General features: G+C 53.7%; 3 protein-coding genes across 5 annotated transcripts; 2 read left to right on the plus strand and 1 right to left on the minus strand.

Annotated features, from left to right (window-relative positions):
• Positions 1-617: 617 nt before the first annotated feature.
• On the plus strand, positions 618-1,925 carry IER3 (immediate early response 3). Its single transcript, XM_084753942.1, has 2 exons — positions 618-890; positions 1,000-1,925. Exons 1-2 carry the CDS (start codon positions 681-683, stop codon positions 1,270-1,272), a joined length of 483 nt encoding a protein of 160 aa, XP_084610068.1. The 5' UTR covers positions 618-680; the 3' UTR covers positions 1,273-1,925.
• Positions 1,926-2,324: 399 nt separating this feature from the next.
• FLOT1 (flotillin 1) lies at positions 2,325-11,782 on the plus strand. 3 transcript variants are annotated; one of them, XM_084753868.1, is made up of 13 exons: positions 2,325-2,501; positions 2,813-2,869; positions 3,148-3,223; positions 3,310-3,400; positions 3,551-3,694; positions 3,807-3,926; positions 4,351-4,446; positions 4,647-4,799; positions 9,117-9,298; positions 9,384-9,429; positions 9,786-9,923; positions 10,084-10,248; positions 11,571-11,782. In XM_084753868.1, exons 2-13 carry the CDS (start codon positions 2,827-2,829, stop codon positions 11,598-11,600), a joined length of 1,284 nt encoding a protein of 427 aa, XP_084609994.1. In that variant the 5' UTR covers positions 2,325-2,501; positions 2,813-2,826; the 3' UTR covers positions 11,601-11,782. The 3 variants fall into 3 exon arrangements, with proteins under 3 accessions (XP_084609994.1, XP_084609995.1, XP_084609993.1); XM_084753869.1 differs by lacking the exon at positions 2,325-2,501 and adding an exon at positions 2,703-2,725 and having other exon boundaries at positions 3,148-3,227; XM_084753867.1 differs by lacking the exon at positions 2,325-2,501 and adding an exon at positions 2,705-2,725.
• Positions 11,783-13,420: 1,638 nt separating this feature from the next.
• Positions 13,421-16,905, minus strand: TUBB (tubulin beta class I). Its single transcript, XM_084753866.1, has 4 exons — positions 16,609-16,905; positions 15,268-15,376; positions 14,797-14,907; positions 13,421-14,667 (listed from the first exon to the last, which is right to left on the minus strand). The coding sequence occupies exons 1-4, from the start codon at positions 16,663-16,665 to the stop codon at positions 13,610-13,612; spliced, it is 1,335 nt and encodes a 444-aa protein (XP_084609992.1). The 5' UTR covers positions 16,666-16,905; the 3' UTR covers positions 13,421-13,609.
• Between the last annotated feature and the right edge of the window lie 2,968 nt (positions 16,906-19,873).

Genomic DNA, 19,873 nt, shown 5'->3' on the forward strand with positions numbered 1-19,873 from the left:
GAAAACTCACTTTACACCTTATTATGTGACCGGCCCAACAAGGGGCAAAGGCAGCGGCCACTGACATGTCATAGCTTCACGTGTGTCGGTAGGTATTCACTGCACCTTTGTTCTGTGTGTGTGTGTGCGCGCGCGCGCGCGCAGGAGCTCGTGAGCTGTGTGTATGCGGTTTTTCATGTGTGCTGAGTCAGGCACAGCGGGGGCCGTAGGTTTTAGTGTCTTCACTTCTTAGTCTTCTTGGAAGTTTGTGCAATGACTTCCCTCCTGGCATGTGTGTCCTACGCGCATACTTCCAAGTACACCAATGTGTTTTCTGTGGTTCCTTGTTCGTAGAGGCCCCTGCGCCTCTCCGAGGATGGTGGCTGAGCCATCTGTTACGTGTCTGGGAGCCCCTCTCCAGCCACCTCCTGTACGGACATGTGCTTGCCCCCAAGCGATTGCACTCACCCGCATTCACTACTCCAGGCAAGAAACGTGCGCTGGGGCACCTAGAGAATTGGAATCCAAGGCCCCGCCTACGTTTTGCTTCCTCCTTGGAATTTCCAGCCCTAGGCAGCCAACTGCTCCCCAGCTGCGAAGGGCGGGGCTCCCCGGGCCCGGCCCCTTCTCTGGCTTTTATAACCAGCGCTGCCTCTCCCGACGTCTGCACTGCTCCTCACTCTCTGCACCGAACGCTAACTATGTGCCACTCGCGCAACCATCTCCACACCATGACTGGCTTGAGGGCCCCGACTCCCTCACCCTCCACTGGCCCGGAACTCCGGCGGGGCTCCGGTCCCGAGATTTTCACCTTCGACCCTCTCCCGGAGCCGGCGGGAGCGGCCACCGCGCGTCTCAACACTTCTCGCGGGCACCGAAAACGCAGCCGGAGGGTGCTCTACCCTCGAGTGGTGAGTATCGCCCGAGTGGGCAGCAGGGGGCCGAGTCGTCCCGGGTACCCGTGGGGAGCGACTAGACGCGGGAACCTTGGTCTGACTTTTCCCTCTCTTGTCTCCTCAGGTCCGGCGCCAGCTGCCAACCGAGGAACCCAACATGGCCAAGAGGGTCCTCTTTGTCCTGCTCACCATCATCTTCTGCCAGATCTTGATGGCTGAAGAGGGTGTGTCGCAGCCCCTGGCTCTTGAGGATGCTACCAGCTCCACGTCACCGGAGCCCATCCCTGTGCCCATCACTGCGCCCTCGGTCCTCGAGCCCTTGAATCTGACCTCCGAGTCCTCGGACTATGCCCTGGACCTTAAAGCTTTCCTTCAGCAGCACCCAGCGGCCTTCTGAAAGCGACGGGTCACCGTTCGGAAAAATAAACCACAAAAAGCACCAGGCGTACCGGTGCGCGAGAGTATCCCAAACTGGGACTTCTAAGGCAACACTAACTCAGAACACTATACTACGGCCGTGAGACGCCGGTGCTTGGGGCGAGCACGAGGCACCGTGGGTCCTGGCTAAACCACTGGGAAAGGACGGAGGCCTTCTCGGTGTCCTAATTAATATTTATGTATTTATGTGTATCCTCCTTAAGTGAAGGAAGGGTGTATGTAATATTTATTTTTAACTTATGCAGGGGAGCGAGATATGCCCCCCTTGCTTTAACACAGAAACCTTATTTATTACGATTTTTAGGGTCGGAGAGAGAGAGAGAGGTGGGAGGAAGGACCCTGACCCGGAACTCCCAGCTTGGGGATCGGTCTTGGTGGTGGGGCGTAGGTTTAGGGGTAACACTCCGTCTTCCAGCACCTCAACTCTGTAGTCTGTTGTAAGGCTTCGGCAGACCCTTGGGAATCCGGCCGGCCCGTGGCCTTTGACGTCTTCCTAGTTGCTTCTCGGGGGCGACGGCGGGAGTCTTGGGCCCATGGGTTGTCAGAGGGCGGCTGCCGGGGGTCGCCTAAGTATGTTCTGTGAACACGAATAAACTTGATTGCCTGACATTATTATCAGCGGTTCTCGAAGTGTATCTTTTTAAGCGGCAAAAAAATAAAAAATAAAAAGGCGGGGTGGGTGGGTGGGTAAGAGGGGATGGCGGGTCCCCAGTCCGCACGTCTTCTTGGGTCCTGAACTCTTTCTTGGGAGTTGCAGACCTATATCCGGTCACCGGATGCTGTCGTGCATTGCTGGGTCTGAGGTTTTCCCTGTTGGTGGTGTGGCAACCTGCTTACTCACGGCAGGCGGAGGGTGCCCGGGGGAGGGCGTGGCCTCGGGTGGGGGCGGAGCTTCCCGGTCACTGCTGGAGGAAAGGGAGGGGGCGGGTGCCTGGCAAGCCCCCTAGGCTGCCGAGAACTGTTGTGCTGCGGACCCGAGCGGGGCCTGACGGGAATGGGGCGGACCGAGGGGGTTGGGCTGGGGGCGGGGTCCTGTCTGCGGCAGCAACAGGGTGCGGCCGGGTTGGGGGGCGCGAGCGCTGCTTCCAGGGAGCCGGCTGTCCGAGCTGCCCGTACCCCGCCCTAGGGCTCTGCGGGTCCCCGCGCTTCCCGAGACCCCCAGTGGGGTTGCTCGCCGGGTTCCGGAAGGTGAGTGGGTTGGGGAGGCGGAGCCTCGGGCGGCCTAAGAGCCGGGAGGTTGTGGAACCGTTGCAAACCCCCTGGGCGCGGTAGAGCTTTGTGCAATGGAGGGACTGCGGGGAGTGGGGGGGCGCGGTGAGAGGAAGACCGTGAGAATCAGGGTGCACAGGAAGAAGGCCCTGGGGATCTTAGGACTGCCACAGGGGCGCTCAAGGGACTGGGCGGTGGCAGAGGTAGATCGTTCTCCTGACAGGAGGGAGAGGGGAGGTGTCCGCAGGGCCCCTTCCCCTCTGCAAAGGCTTTCTCTCCATCCCTTCCAGCTGCAGCCTCAACCATGTTTTTCACTTGTGGCCCAAATGAGGCCATGGTGGTCTCCGGTAAGTCTGGTCCCAGCCAGTGACACCTGCCCCCTCCCCATTCCTTTAAACCTGACCTCTGTTCCTCCTTTCTGCAACAACAGCTTCCCAGTCCCAGCCCTCTGCCCACGATGCCCACAAAACACCTGTGATTCCCAGCCTCTCTTTTTCCAAGGCCTAGAATACCCCCTCTCTACCCCACCCCACCCCCAGCTCCCAGATTCCCCTGTGAGTGTTGCACCCTCCACCTCAGAGCCTTTGGCTCCACCGTGGCCCACATTAATGCCCTCACCTTACAGGGTTCTGCAGGAGCCCCCCAGTCATGGTGGCTGGAGGCCGAGTTTTTGTCCTGCCCTGCATCCAGCAAATCCAGAGGTAGGTAGCCGCCCCAGAACCCCGGCATGGGGGACCCACTGCCCTCCCTGCTCTTCCCCTGACTGTCTGCTGCCTTCCCCCCTCAGGATCTCTCTCAACACACTGACCCTCAACGTCAAGAGCGAGAAGGTTTATACCCGCCACGGGGTCCCCATCTCAGTCACGGGCATTGCCCAGGTGAGGCTCCCCAGAGCCGGCTCCGGTGAGCACCTGTGACTGCCGTCTCCCCCTGAGCAGCTCTGCGAGACACCTAGCTCTTCCTCCTCCCCTCCTTGGTGCCCCATCACGCACGCACACACACCTGTTGCCTCTCTACCACGGCTGCAGGTGAAAATCCAGGGCCAGAACAAGGAGATGCTGGCAGCCGCCTGCCAGATGTTCCTCGGGAAGTCAGAGGCGGAGATTGCCCACATCGCCCTGGAGACGCTGGAGGGCCACCAGAGGGCTATCATGGCTCACATGACCGTGGAGGTGGGACTGGGGGACAGGAAGAGATCTGCACGGGAATGCCAGGCGGAGCGGTACCCGCCCGAGGACCAGCTCACCCATGATGCATTGCGCTCTCACCATCCTGTCTCTCCAGGAGATCTATAAGGACAGACAGAAGTTCTCAGAGCAGGTTTTCAAAGTGGCCTCCTCAGACCTGGTCAACATGGGTATCAGCGTGGTGAGCTACACCCTGAAGGACATCCATGATGACCAGGTGAGACTGAGGCAGGCTTGAGGGCTGGAGCCTGTAATCCCATCCCTGGGGGTCGGGTGGGGTGGGTGGGGGCCCGAAGCATGAGGAAGTCATAGGTCATCCAGGCTACACAGTGAGATCATGTTTCAAAAGAACAGCCTGGCATGGTGTTTGACCCCAGCATTTGGGAGGCAGAGGCAGGCGGGTCTCTGTGAGTTGGAGGCCAGCCTGGTCTACAAGGCGAGTCCAGGACAGCCGGAGCGGCATGATTAGACCATGCCTCAAATAAACCAAGAACAAAGTTAGTGTTAGTGGGAGAGCACTGGCCTAGCCCAGTGTGCTCTGGTTCCACCACAGAACAAACAAAAAGCCAGAGCGGCTGATCCTTCCTCCTTCCCCGGTCCCACCTGTCACGCACCCTGACTCTGGCTTTGCTCCCCCACAGGACTACTTGCACTCTCTGGGGAAGGCTCGCACAGCACAAGTCCAAAAAGATGCTCGCATCGGGGAAGCAGAGGCCAAGAGAGACGCCGGGATACGGGTGAGGGAGATGGGGCCGCGTGGTCACCGCTGGCTTGCTGGACACCCAGCAGAGAGGGGCCCTGTTGGGGTGGGGTGGGAGTGGAGGATCCAGCTGAGTGCGGTTGCCTGAGCTGGGCCAGCAGGGGTGAGCGACGTCCGAGGCGTCTGGCAGAGATCAGGCCCTTACTTACCCTTTGCCTCCCCCGCTGACCTGACTAGGAGGCTAAGGCCAAGCAGGAGAAGGTATCGGCACAGTGCCTCAGTGAAATCGAGATGGCCAAGGCACAGAGGGACTATGAACTGAAGAAGGCCACCTATGACATCGAGGTCAACACCCGCCGAGCCCAGGCTGACCTGGCCTACCAGCTGCAGGTAAGCGCAGCCACCGCCCCGGGCAGGTGTCCAGGCAGCTCAGTGGCTCCTCCCCTTTCCTTCTGCCACCTGTATTAGGAGAGACCTGGATCTTAGCTCTGATTCTGGTACCCCATTTTGGACCTCTCTCCTCCTCCGTATAAGAGACAATAAAAGTCTCAAGCAGGGACTGTACAGATAGCTGTTGATACAGTGTCCGGGGGCACGCACTTGGAATGCCCATTCGGAGGGCAGCAGAGCGAGGGGTGAATCATGGGAGATCACTGGTCAGTCAGGTCAGCTTAATCATTGACCCTCAGACCAATGAGAGACTCCCTCTGAGAATATTAAGGTAAGTGGTGCCTGAGGAGAAATGACACTGAAAGTTTTTCTCTGGGCCCCACAAACACACATGTGCATACACAGCTGTACATGTGTGTGCATCTGCGCACGCACACACACACACACATATACATACATATATATATATGGAGAGAGAGAGAGACACTGGAGTGTTCAGCTGAAAACCATAAGAAAAGGAGAGAAAGAAAGAAAAAGAGAAAGAAAGGCCATGAATGCAACAGATCAAGAGCTATACCGTGTCCCTGTGTGAGGGCAGCAAAGTGAAAACCCCTGTACTCCACTGGCAAAGCTCTGTTCTGAGTGGGCCTGTACCTGTATAAAGGAAGAGAAACCTCTTCTCATTTGCACAGGGTACCCTGAAACTTTGGTGACCGAAAAAGAGGGCGGGCGGGGAAGGACACAGACGTGACAGGCAATGACTTACAGGCAGCCTTTTGTATTACAAGAAGGTGATATAACACACGGTGACACAGCTGGTGCCTGTCATTCGTGGCTTGCACCTTGGAGAACAGGATTTATGGGTAACCCCCAGGTCAGCGCGCGCAGCCTTTGTGCTGCGTGTGAACCACGGGCACAGAGCGCTGAGAAAGTCTGGTTGCCTGATGCCGTTTCCACATGAGCTCAGAGAAGGAAATGGTGCCTTGTTTCAGCGCTCAGGATGCAGACAGTTTCACTACATATCATCAACACCAGTTCTGCATTTCCCTGTTTTTTTTTCTTAAGATTTATTTATTATGTATACAGTATTCTGCCTGCATGCATGTGTATCTGCAGGCCAGAAAATGACACCAGATCTCATTGTAGATGGCTGTGAGCCACCATGTGGTTGCTGGGAATTGAACTCAGGACCTCTGGAAGAGCAGACAGTGCTCTTAACCTTTGAGCCATCTCTCCAGCCCCCCTCATATTTTTTTTTATTAGTGATTATTGCTGGGTGTGGTGGCGCACGCCTGGAATTCCCAGCAGGAGTGAATTAGAATACCTTGGTTTCCCTGGCACACCAGTGTGTCAGCTCTCTGTGTGTCATATAAGGCCTCTCTTTTTCTTTTAAGATTTATTTATTTATTATTATGTCTATGCAGCACTCTGCCTGCATGTACATGAGATGTCATTATAACAATTTATTTATTTATTATGTATGCAAAGTTCTGCCTGCATGTGTGCCTGCAGGCCGGAAGAGGGCACCAGATCTCATTATAGATGGATTGTGAGCCACCATGTGGTTGCTGGGAATTGAACTCAGGACCTCTGGAAGAGCAGTCAGTGCTCTTAACCTCTGAGCCATCTCTCCAGCCCCTGTCAAGGTATCTTTAACTTTTTGTTTGTTCATGAGTTGTTTTTCTTTTGTTTTGTTCTCTGAGATATGGTCTTATTATGTGCCCCTGTCTGGTCTGGAACTTGCTATGTAGACCATGCTGGTCTCAGACAGAGATCCACCTGCCTCTACCCTCGAGTCTTGGGATTAAAGTAGAGCACCACCATGCCCTGCTTGTTTGTTTGAGACAGGTTCTTGCACTGTAGCCCAGGCTAGCCTCAAATAGCCCAGGCTGGCCTCCAACACATAGTAGTTCTGTTTCAGCCTCTTCACTGCTGGGATGACACATGTGCACAACCAATCTTAGCTTAGAACTTATCTTTTTTTTTTGTTTTTCGACACAGGGTTTCTCTGTGTAGCCTGGCTGTCCTGGACTTGCTTTGTAGGCCATCTTGGCTTCAAACTCACAGCAATCCACCTGCCTCTGCCTCCCAAGTGCTGCGATTAAAGGTGTGCACCACCATGTCTGGCTCTATTTTATGTTTTTTTTTTCTTGTTTGGTTTTGTTTTTCTTTTTTTTTTTCCTTTTTTCTTTTCTTTCTTTTTTCTTTTTCTTTTCTTTTCTTTCTTTCTATTTTGAGACATGGTTTCTCTGTGTAGCCTTAGCTGTCTTGGACTCACTCTGTAGACCAGGCTGGCCTCGAACTCACAGCGATCCACCTGCCTCTGCCTCCCGAGTGCTGGGATTAAAGGTGTGCACCACCTACGCCTGGTTTTTTTTTTTTTTAATATTTATTTCTTTTTATGTATACAGTGTTCTGCCTGCATGAACACCTTCATTGCAGGTAAGGGTGCCATGTCTCATTATGGATGGCTGTGAGCCACCATGTCGAGAGTGAGAAACAAAACTCTATCTAAGTACTCTCCCACTCTCCCGATCCCCAGTACTTTGCATCATTAAACCAGTTTGGGGTGGGGGTGGAGGACAGTTGAGAGAGGGTTTGTCTTTCTTTCTTTTTAGATCTATTTATTAATACATATACAGTGCTCTGCCTGCAAGTACACCTGCACGCCAGAAGAGGGCATCAGATCTCATTATAGATGGTTGTGAGCCACCACGTGGTTACTGGGTATTGAACTCAGGACCTTTGGAAGAGCAGCCAAAGCTCCTAACCTCTGAGCCATCTCTCCAGCCCCCTTGGTTTGGTTTTCTTTTTTCTTCTTTTTTTTTGGGGGGGGGGGGCGGTTCAGACAGAGCTTCTCTGTGTAACCTTGGCTATCCTAGACTCGCTTTATAGACCAGGCTGGCCTCAGACTCACAGAGATCAGATCTGCCTGCCTCTGCCTCCTAGGTGCTGGGATTAAAGGTGTGCACCACCACCGCCCAACTTACGTGTTTATTTTATGTGAGGAGTGTTTTGCCTACATGTTTGCATGTGCACTGTGTGCATGTGTTCTTGCCTGGTGCCTGTGGAGGTCAGAAGTGGGCATCGGCTTCCCTGGAACTGGAGTTACAGGTGGACGTGAGATGCCAGGCAGGTGCTAGGTGAGGAACACAGGTCCTTTGCCAGAGCGGCCAGCGCCCTTAGCTGCCATCTCCAGCCACCATTACGTTTAATATAATTACATTTATGCGTGTTCAGGTCAGGGACAACCTGCAAGAGCCAGCTCTTTCCTACCACATGGGTCTCCCAGGATCAGACTCGGGTAGTCAGGCCTGGAGACAAATGCCTTTATGCCCTGAGCTGTCTTGCTAGGCCAAGATCATATCAGGTTTGAGGCCAGCTTGGAATATGTACTTTTTGTTGTTTTGTTGTTGTTGTTGTTTTGTTTTTGTTTTTCAAGACAGGGTTTCTGTGTAGCCCTGGCTGTCTTGGACTCGTTTTGTAGACCAGGCTGGCCTCAAACTCACAGTGATCCACCTGCCTCTGCCTCCTGAGTGCTGGGATTAAAGGCACACGCCTCCACACCTGACTGGGACTATGCACTTTTAAGGTAGCCTGGACAACAGAGGGGACAATACCCTACCTTAAAAGGGGGTGTGGGGGGTAGGGTTGGAGAGCCAGGTGCCTTTAATCCCAGCACTTGGGAGGCAGGGGCAGGTGCCAAGCTGGTCTACAGATAGAGTTCCCGGATAGCCAGGGCTACTACACAGCGAAAAAAACACAACAAATAAATAAAGGAAAAAACAGAAAAATTTGAACACACATAGACATCTCTGGAAGCTGGTTTATAGCAGTTGCTCCCAGGAAGGGAACCCAGCAGTTCAAGGCAAGAGGTGGGAGGAAGCCATTTTCTCCAAGTCCACTTTTGTCTTTTGTCTGCAAAGGATACAGATTATCTGCTGGCAGTACTGACCGTTGATGGCTAAGAGTGTCAGGGAAGGGAAATAGAGACTTGTAAACCGGAGTGCAGAGGTAGGAGATGACTGCCAGGGCCTCAGTGCCCTCAAGCGGGCAAACTAGAGAGAGCGAAAGACCCGGGAGGGACGCCTCGCCCCGCCCGCGGGAGGGCACGAACCGGGTCACAGCCACGCCCATTCTGATGCTCAGGCCTTGGCATTACGGGAAGGCTCCCAGGCCCTGGCTTGATTCCGTACTTGAAATGAGCCCTACCACCCAGCAGGCAGAGCAGACCGCAAGCCGATCGATGGGCGACTTCCACGTTGCATCCCTGCTCTGAGGGATACAGTTCTGAGGCGGGTGCCCCTTGCTCCCTAGGTGGCCAAGACCAAGCAGCAGATCGAGGAGCAGCGGGTGCAGGTGCAGGTGGTGGAGCGCGCCCAGCAGGTGGCGGTGCAGGAGCAGGAGATCGCCCGGCGCGAGAAGGAGCTGGAGGCCCGCGTGCGCAAGCCGGCGGAGGCCGAGCGCTACAAGCTGGAGCGCCTGGCGGAAGCAGAGAAGTAACGCCTTCCTGAGCCCTCGCCTGGCCGCTTGACACTCAGGCGGGAAAGGCACCTAACCCACTCTGTCCCCTTCTGTCCCCAGGGCCCAGCTGATCATGCAGGCAGAGGCCGAAGCTGAGTCCGTGCGGGTGAGTCGGGGCTCCTGATTGGCCAGGAAAGGGCGTGGGGCAGGGTTTCTTTTCTTACCTTTTTTACTTGGTTTTTTTTTTTTGGGGGGGGGAGGTCTTTTGAGACAAGAATCTCACAACGTCACCCTGGCCGAACTGGAAGTTACTAAGTAAAACAAGCTGGCCTCAAACTCACGGAGACCCGCCCACCTGTGCCTCCCAAGTGCTGAGATTAAAGGGCCCTTTCTTCGCGCGGGTCAGGGTGCCGCCAGTGTCGTAACGTTGTTAGCCTTACCAGCAAGCGCATCTCTCAGTCATCTCATGGCCCTCAGAATCTCTTGGTGGGTGCCATCAGCGTGTGCCTGTTGCCTCCACAGATGCGCGGGGAGGCGGAGGCCTTTGCCATAGGGGCCCGCGCTCGCGCTGAAGCCGAGCAAATGGCTAAGAAGGCAGAAGCCTTCCAGATGTACCAGGAGGCCGCACAGCTGGATATGCTGCTGGAGAAGCTGCCCCAGGTCTGCGGGCTGGGGGGAGGGGGGGCTGTGGGAAAGGGGGAGGTGAAGTAAGGACTAGGGGATCATAAATGAGGGGTACCAACTGTAAGGCAGCGAGTGACCAAAGTGAGGAATCACGGTCAGCTGTAGGATGTATTTGATGGAGCTGTCTGCCTGCCAGGTGGCAGAAGAGATCAGTGGTCCCCTGACCTCAGCCAATAAGATCACGCTGGTGTCCAGCGGAAGTGGGACCGTCGGGGCAGCCAAAGTAACTGGGGAAGTGCTGGACATCTTAAGCCGCCTGCCCGAGAGCGTGGAGAGGCTCACCGGCGTCAGCATCTCCCAGGTGAGGGTGAATGGTGTGTGTGTGTGTGTGTGTGTGTGTGTGTGTGTGTGTGTACGAGCACCCGAGAGCCCGCAAGTCATGGATACAGTAGCCTGAGGGCCAGGAAATCAGTGACTTTCTTGGTGCCCAAGCCACCTTGCTGAGGATGCCAGTTCAATTCCCAGAACCCATGTCAGGTCCTTGCTTCGCTAGTTCCTGGCCAGTGAGAGACCCTGAAAACACAGTGCTTGAGGAACAACAGCCAGAGTTACCCTTTGCCTTTCACACACAAGAACTACCTCCAGCATGTTAAGTAGCGTAGCCTTGTGGTTGGGAAGCAGAGGGTCAGCCAGGCCTGTCTTTGTTGTTGTTGTTTTGTTTGTTTGGTTTGGCTTTTTGTTTGTTTTGGAGACAGGGTTTCTCTGTGTAGCCTTGGCTGTCCTGGACTCACTTTGTAGACCAGGCTGGCCTCGAACTCAGTGATCTGTCTGCCTCTGCCTCCCAAGTGCTGGGATCAAAGGTGTGAGCCACCACACCAGCTTCTTTTAAGATGTTCATTTATTTACTTATTTATTATGTATACAATGCTCTACCTGCATGTACATGTCCATGCCAGAAGAGGGCATCAGATCTCATTATAGATGGTTGTGAGTCACCATGTGGTTGCTGGGAATTGAACTCAGGACCTCTGGAAGAGCAGTCAAGTGTTCCTAACTGCTGAGCCATTTCTCCAGCCCCATGCCCGGTTCTTTTCTTTCTTTTTGGTTTTTCGAGACAGAGTTTCTCTATGTAGCCCTGGCTAAGCTGGACTCGCTTTGTAGACCAGGTTGGCCTTGATCTGCCTGCCTCTGCACCATGCCTGGCAGGGCAGTGTTTTATGTGCCACAAGTACTTGTCTCAGATGTAATGACATAAACCTTGAGTCTCAGCACCAAGGTGGTGGACCCAGGCTGATCTCTGGTTTTGAGGCCATCCAGAGCAACATGGTGAGACCCTGTCTTTGCTTTTTAGACAGGGTTTCTATGTAGCACTAGCTGTCCTGGACTCTTTGTAGACCAGGCTGGCCTTGAACTCAAGAGATCCTCCTGCCTCTACCAGAGGCGACCACACCCAGCAGACTGTCCTCCCCCAGACAGGGTTTCTCTGTGTAACAGCTCTAGCTGTCCTGAACTTGCTCTGTAGACCAGGCGAGCCTTGAACTGAGATCCGCCTGCCTCTGCCTCCCAAGTGCTGGGAGGAAAGGCATGTGCCACCGTGGCTGTTGGCCTTTTCAGTGTCCAGCTGAGCCCACCCTTCCAAGTTGTTGATAGAGGGCAACATCACTTTTTCCCCCTTCTCTGTAGGTCAATCACAAGCCTTTAAGGACAGCGTGAGCTCCTGGACTCGTGGCTCCAGCGTCCCATTGCATGCTGCTCACCTGGCCTCCCCAGCATGGCCTCTGAGGAGGAATGCGCGTTGGATCTCCTTGCCAAACAGTCTGTGCCTTGCCTTGGAGGGGCTTGCTCCTCGTCCCAACTATTTAACTTCCTGAATAAACTAGACTGTGAGCTTGTTATCTAGACTTCTTTCCTCACCAAGACCAAAGGGTAACCTTCAGACCTTGCTAAATAAGTACTGACAGGTAAACACCAGTTTGCTGCATGTGTTCCAGGCCAGCCTGGGCCACCAAACAAGAACCTGGCTCAATTTTGTTGTAGAAGTTGGCTGTGGTCTAAAAAGCACACTTGGGGAATGCCAAGACATCAAACTCCTGAAAACAAGTTGGCAATAAATGTGAAATCTTCCCCATCGAACGCCAGCGTCTGGATGAAAGCCAGCGTTAGTGTGAGACCCTCAAACCCCTCGCTTTATGTAAACCCGTTACACTAACAGCCTGCACTGTTTTTTTCTTTTAAATATTTATTATGTATACAGAGCTGTCTGCATGTACATCTGCAGGCCAGAAGACATGTCCGATCACATTACAGATGGTTGTGAGCCACCATGTGGTTGCTGGGAATTGAACTCAGGACCTCTGGGAGAGCAGTCAGTGCTCTTAACCTCTGAGCCATCTCTCCAGCCCCGCCTGCACTATTCATAGGGAAGTGAAGACAAGATCACTCAAGGCCTTGTCTAAACAAAAAAAAAAAAACCCATGGTACTTGATCTAGTTAGGGCAGCCTGAACCAACACTTATCTGAGATAGGGACCCAGCTCCATGGCAGGCAGGGCATTTCCCCAGCAGGTGTTCAAGCTCAAGCCACACCACAGGAAAAACAAAAAAATAGGAAGCTGGACCTATAACCCCTACAGGGGCAAGTGGATCTGAGTTTGAGGCCAGCCTGGCCAAAGCTAAAGAAACCACCGCCCTCCCCCCAATTGACCGGCACCAGTTCGATGAAGTTTGGTTACCTAGAATATACAAAGTTTTGTGATGCCTTCGTGGCCTTGGGCCCCCATGCCTCCACCATCTTTACCTAACCCTGAATGAGCACAGCCTCACACTGTTTTTTTCCAATTCCCATTTATTTTTGGCTCTTGGGGGAATGTCATCTTTTCAATATTGGAAAGAAAAAAAAGCATCAAGTTCAACACAAAATAGAATGACCAAACCAAGGGCAGGGGGAAAATAGAAGCAAAGTGGTCACCTCCGCTCTGGAGAGTGTCCCCAGGCGGCAAACCTTCCCAGGTTGGGGGCTAAGTGGATTGGGCTCTGCCCACCCCCCACATGCCATGTCTTAAGAGAAAGGCGGAACCATGTGGGGAAGACACCCCCAATGGCAGCTTTGGCTCAGGACAGCTGGGAGGCTATAAAAGGAGATAATACTGTTAATACCTCTCCTGAGGCCTGAGATGAAGCAGGAAAAAAAAAAAACCCTGTTGACTGAAATCCCCAGTGGACTCACGGTGTAAATGGCCTTGGCTGAGCACCCAGCCCCCTTCTAGTGACCTAGACCTCACCCTCCTTTGCCCAGTCCACCACCACCTAGCTTTTAAGATGGTGGCGACCGCCTGGCTTCTCAGTTCCGTGCTGGTTCTATGCAGGATCTGGAGCACAACTCATGTTATTGGTGAAAAAAAAAAAATATATATATATATATTGGGAGACTCTTAACTGGATCGTTATAAAAACAGGTACCAGAAGGAAAAAATAGGGCGGCACCCAGAAGGGCAGAAATCTGGATTTGTCAGAGTGGAAAGAGAAAAGGAGACATTCCACAAACAAATATTTATTGAGCGCCTACTATGTACCAGGCACTGTTTACCCCCCAATGAATAAAACAAAAACAAAAACGAAACAGGAGACAGAGGCAGCAGAAAGAAACTGGAGGAGGAAAAGGGGCAGGTGGAGAGTGCTGAGGGAGCTAAGCAGCCTGAGGTGACAGACGCAGGGCTCGCTCGCTTAGGCCTCTTCTTCTGCTTCCTCACCAAAATCCTCTTCCTCTTCTGCGGTGGCATCTTGGTACTGCTGGTACTCAGAGACGAGGTCGTTCATGTTGCTCTCGGCTTCAGTGAACTCCATCTCGTCCATGCCCTCGCCCGTGTACCAGTGGAGGAAGGCCTTCCGGCGGAACATGGCCGTGAACTGCTCTGAGATGCGCTTGAAGAGCTCCTGGATGGCCGTGCTGTTTCCAATGAAGGTGACCGCCATCTTGAGGCCGCGTGGCGGGATGTCACACACAGCCGTCTTGACGTTGTTGGGGATCCACTCCACGAAGTAGCTGCTGTTCTTGTTCTGCACATTGAGCATCTGCTCATCCACCTCCTTCATGGACATCCGTCCACGGAAGACGGCTGCGACGGTGAGGTACCGGCCGTGGCGTGGGTCGCAGGCAGCCATCATGTTCTTGGCGTCGAAGACCTGCTGGGTGAGTTCAGGCACAGTGAGGGCCCGATACTGCTGGCTTCCGCGGCTGGTGAGGGGGGCAAAGCCAGGCATGAAGAAGTGGAGGCGGGGGAAGGGCACCATGTTGACAGCCAGCTTCCGGAGGTCAGCGTTGAGCTGGCCTGGGAACCGGAGGCAGGTGGTGACACCGCTCATGGTGGCCGAGACGAGGTGGTTCAGGTCCCCGTAGGTTGGCGTGGTGAGCTTGAGGGTGCGGAAGCAGATGTCATACAGGGCTTCGTTGTCGATGCAGTAGGTCTCGTCGGTGTTCTCGACCAGCTGGTGGACAGAGAGGGTGGCGTTGTAGGGCTCCACCACGGTGTCAGACACTTTGGGTGAGGGCACCACGCTGAAGGTGTTCATGATGCGGTCAGGGTATTCTTCTCGGATCTTGCTGATGAGCAGGGTGCCCATGCCAGAGCCTGTGCCTCCACCCAGCGAGTGGGTCAGCTGAAAGCCTTGCAGGCAGTCACAGCTCTCCGCCTCCTTGCGCACCACATCCAAGACGGAGTCAACCAGCTCAGCTCCCTCTGTGTAGTGGCCCTTGGCCCAGTTGTTGCCTGCCCCAGACTGACCTGGAATGTGATAAAAAAAAATTTTTTTAAAAAAGCTTAATCACAAAGATACGAGACATGATATTCCTAATCTTCCAACTTTTACAACAAACTCCTTTGGTACTTGGGAATTGGTTCCATGTAACTCACCGAAAACAAAGTTGTCCGGTCTGAAGATCTGGCCAAAAGGACCTGACCGAACGGAGTCCATGGTCCCGGGCTCTAGATCCACCAAGATAGCTCGAGGGACGTACTTGCCACCTACAGGGATTCAAGCGGACATTTATTTGAGAGCCCTCAGCAGTCAAACAGCTCAAACTCGGGCTGGGAAATAACCCACAAACCACTAAACTTGTCATTCCAGGAACCGCCACCTGGCGGCAGTAGAGCTAACCTTTGGCTCCTTATGGTGGGTGTCTAAAGGGGGAAGCGTGAAATCCATGCAAAGGGTTAACAGGTACTTAAAAATATGGGAAAACAGGGCGTGGTGATGCTGCCTTTAAGCCCAGCACTTGGCAGGTGGACAGAGCGGCCAGCGCCTAACGGAGACCCTGTCTCAATTGAGGGGCAGGGTTAGAAAAGACCAAAATTAAGTGTGTTAAGAGGGATTTCCGCCCTCACCTGTGGCTTCATTGTAGTACACGGAGATCCGGTCCAGCTGCAGGTCGCTGTCCCCGTGGTAGGTACCGGTGGGATCGATGCCGTGCTCATCGCTTATCACCTCCCAGAACTGCACAGGAAAGAGCAATGACCCCTCAGCCGCTCAAGCCCTAAGGGATGCCTCCCGGCCCGCATTTCGATTCCAGACATGCTCAACCAAAACGTGGCTGAGGTGCAGGCTCCGCAGGTCCCTTATCTGCCTGAGGAACCTCCGCGGACAGGACGAGTGATGGACGGCGGCCCAAGGGGGGCTGCAAGCGTCCATACTGGCGGGCCGCCGCCCACCTACTTGGCACAGCACCCAAGGCCGGGCACCGCCCCTCCGGGCCAGCACAAAACGAGGGGGCCGGGGGGTGGGGAGAAAAGGTGCGGCCACTGCAGTCGCCCACCCCTTGTGTGCTCCACGTGACTGCGGTGGCGGGCCGCTCCTCCGGCAACCCACAAAGGCGGGAGCGGCGTGGGCGGGGCCTGGGCGTCCCCCGCAGGCCAGGGCCGCATTGTCCCTGCGCGCCAGGGGCCCCGGCCCCGCCCCCGGAGCGTCCCACCCTTCGGCTACAATTTAGCGGCCGCACTTCCTCCCCACCCCTCCCCCGCTACTTTGCAATTGCGCGCGAAGGGGGGGGGGCGGGAGAAAAAAAAAAAAACCCCGTGGCCTCCGAGTTTTATCCCCATCCTGGCTTCCCTCTTCTCCCCTCCTCTCCATTTGACTTGTAAACCTCACTTTCCCATCAGCTCACACCCTAAGATCGTCTCTTGAGGGCAGTGAGAAGTAAAAGCAGCCCCTTATGCAGAACCACGATCTACCCAAAAGCTAAAAAACAAGGCGCTGCGGTCCCCACGCCTTTGTTGCGAGGGGAGGCGCGAACCCGGGCACCTTCCGTAGAGCTGCCCGCCAAGCCTCGCCCCTTCCCCCTCCGGTCCTGCTCCGCTAAGGCCGTCCTGGAGGGTGGGGGCGGGGGTGCCGCAAGGGGGAAAGCCTCGCTCGGGCTTTGTCTCCGCGCCCAGCCCTCGAACCGTTAGGGGGAACCCCTCTTTAAATGAGCTCTTTCCAGCCCCTCTGCCTCTCCGAGGTCGCCTAAACCCAAAAGGCTCCTTTAGTAGCCTTCCGAGAGTGCGCCAGGAAAAGCATTTCTCCATTTCTCAGTTATCAGAAGGCTGGCTACAAATATGGGCTATTACACATGCAAAACTTTGAGAGGCCGAAGGCGACGGATGGAAATGCAAACGCCCGACTAGGCTGGGTGACTTAAAAAAATATATATATACGTACATTATTTCAGCCCAAATTTTAAAAATTCTTACCTTAGCACCGATCTGGTTGCCACACTGTCCGGCCTGGATGTGCACGATTTCCCTCATGGCTAAGGTTTACTGTAATAAAATGTTTGCTGGTCTCAAGATAGAAAACCGAGCAAGGAAAAGATAATTGATGTTCTTGGTTGGTTGGGTTTTTTTCTTAATTTTTTTCCTTCTGGGCTGGTCTCAGACGGAAAGGATGGACCGTAGCCCCGGAGGCTGCAGCAGGAAGATGCTAGCACCACCGCAGGAAGGTTCTAAGAGGCAGAAGAGGCCGGCGAGCGCAGGAGAGAAGGCGCGCAGGGCGGGGCGCGCGTTCGCGCGGCCGGGGGCGGGAGGTAGGCGGGGGCTGCTGGTCGCAGACAAAGCCTCTCCAGCCCGGCGCTGATTCGTCCAGCCGGTCACGTGACGGGCGGCCATTGGTCTCCGAGCCGGTGGCGAGCGCAGTGCTTTTTGGGGGTTGTAGTTCCCTATTGTCCACGCTGCAAAATGTAGTTAGGCATGGGTGGGTACTGTGGAAGGATTAGGGGGTGTCTCGTGTGTGTGTGCGTGTGTGTGTGTGTGCGTGTGTGTGTGTGTGTGTGTGTGTTTTGAATTACTTTTTTTTTTCATGGAAAATGACCTCACACGATATACCGATCCTATATTCCCGAGAAAGGTTTTTGTACTAAAAGCAGTTTTGGGAAATACAGTAATTAGGAAGTCTGGGGTGCCCTGAGCTGGGAGGTGGGATCGGCACGCCCTGCAAGCTGCCCACTGCAGTAGCTCTGGGAAGGCCAGACTGCACAGCTCAGCGGAAAGTCCCGAGCACTGTGGCGTCCTGCCCTGATAAAAAGTATCTACTGTTGTGTGATTCCAAGACCGGAACGTAAGGCACCGCTCCCTCGCATCCCTCCAGAAGACAGGGCTGCCCCCCCTGTTTCCTGGGGAGGTGTCTCAAGGATGTTTCGAAAACAGAAACAAAATCGCAAGGACTTTTCAGGATAGAAACGTTGCTTGGAGCTGATAACCCAACAGAATCAAGGTGTACATCTCTGCGGGGATTTGGGCCTTTGGAACTACGCTGAAGACATCTTGTCACCAAGGTGGGATGGTGGGACAGGATGCCCAGGGGAATGTCAGCGTCTTTAGAGAGTGCCTCTCTCAGATACAAGGGTGAAGCAAGTGGGGTCCCCCCCCTACTTGGTTGATTTTATTCACTAGGCGAAGCTGTGGCAAAACCTGCGACTGTAAAAGAGGGACGATGGGAACCGAATGGGTTCACGTCAGAGAGCCCTGCAGCTTCTGTTCCTGGGCTTTCATTTGACAAATACAAAGGGATACAAAATGATTAATTAGAATCGAAGCGGGGCTAATCCCCCGAATTCCAGACAGAGGAATCGAAGGCAGGAGAATCTCAGAAGCTCAAGGTCAACCCGGGCTACTTAGAGGCTACCTGGACAGCTGGGGGACAACTTTAGGCCAGTCTCTAAATAAAATGAATAAAAGGGAAAAATTCGATTGTCTCCAAGCAGTAGGGAGGGAGGTTGACTCAGAAGGATCCCTGCACAATGAAGTCCCATCTGGTCTACAAAATTGAAACAAATGTATTTTTTTGTTATGCTGGAGAGATGGCTCACCAATTAAGACTTATTTGTTGTTCTGGAAAAACAAGGTTCAACCCTCATCACCCACATCAGAGGCTCTCAACTATCCAGACCTCCAGGTCCAGGGGACCCAACGCTCTGCCGGCTTATAGCACACAAGTAGTGCACACATGCATCCAAGCAAAACACTAACACCTATAAATAAATAAATAAATAAATAAATAAATAAATACCTCTTTAAAAAGGAGAAAAAAAACTGGCCAGGAGGTAGTGGCCCACGCCTTTAATCCCTGCAGAGGCGAGCAGATCGAAGTGAGTTCAAGGCCAACCTGGTCTACAAGGCAAGTCCAGGACAGCTAAGGCTAACACAGAGAAACCCTGTCTGGGAAAACCAAAAAAGAAACAAAAGAGAAAACACAAAGGAAAGGGTGTGGTGAGCAGCATCTGGAACCTGATGGCATAGGCCAGGTGTTGTGGCCCAGACAGAGGGAAGAGGACCCTGTGAGTTCAAGGCTAACCTGGTCAGTTAATTCTAGGCCAGCCAGAGGTACATAGAGACCCTTTCTCTTCCCTAAAGAAAGAAAAGGTACCAAAGACATTACTAACACAGCTCAAATCATCTTTTAAATAAAAGAACGTTAAGTTGCATTAATATCCTTCCTTTTGGGGTTGTTTTGCTTTGTTTCTGAGACAGGGTTTCTCTAAGCCATGGCTGTCCTGGACTCACGTTGTAGACCAGGCTGGCCTCCAACTCACAGTAACCTGCCTCTGCCTCCGGAGACATTAATATCCTTTACTCACTAAAAATACAATATTTTAATTTCGGTCATGACGACAATGAAGGGTATTATTTTTGCCCTACTTGAATTTGAATTTGCCTGATTTACTTATAGTAGGAACACGGGTAAGCGATGCAACTTAAAGCTCCAAACGTCTGCCAGTTTGATTATTGCGAACATATTGAGGCAACCTCTGGGAAAGAACTCTAACTTATACAAGACAATTTCTTACTATACTTTCATGTTTCGTTATAATAAAATAAATTATTTTTTCATCACACCTTTCTCCTCTTTTGAAAGATGAGGACAGCCTTGAAGGTTTTAGCGAAACAGTTTGTCTACCCACGTTTGCTTTATTTAGATTCCTCCATTTAGGAGAGTGACCTCAAAATGTCCGTCATTTTATACATACATACATACATATGGGAGAAAAGACAAGACTTCTACTAAGCAGCCCAGACCCAAAGGAAATGGAATTCCTCTGCAATGGGGAGCTCCAAGGCGCCACGCCTACGGGCTGTTTTCCAATCTGCAGCCTCCAGCCACGACTGCAGGCTGCAAACCCCTCATTTCTCGTGAGTCAGCGGGCGCCATTTCTGGGATGACCCAGAAAGGGCGCTCTGGCCTCGGAACGCCTTCTATGATACGGCCGCTCTAGCCGCCGGCGGCCACCCGCGCCACACTCGCTGGTTGGTGTTCGGCGGTCTGCGCGGGAAGTCTTCTGGGGCGGGGGGCGGGGAGAAGGAGCGGCGGTGGGTCGTCCCCAGGGCGCCGGCCAATCGCGCGGCAGGATTCCTAGGCCACGCCCCCCCGCCCTTCACCAGCGCTTCCTTCAGCCCGTTTCCCGCCCTCAGTCACACTTTTGAACCGTGAGGGGGCGGGGCTTGAGGGGGCGGGGCTTCCGAC

The sequence above is a fragment of the Acomys minous genome, assembly GCF_964271855.1.
Source record: "Acomys minous genome assembly, chromosome: 13".
Classification (NCBI taxonomy): Eukaryota; Metazoa; Chordata; class Mammalia; order Rodentia; family Muridae; genus Acomys; species Acomys minous.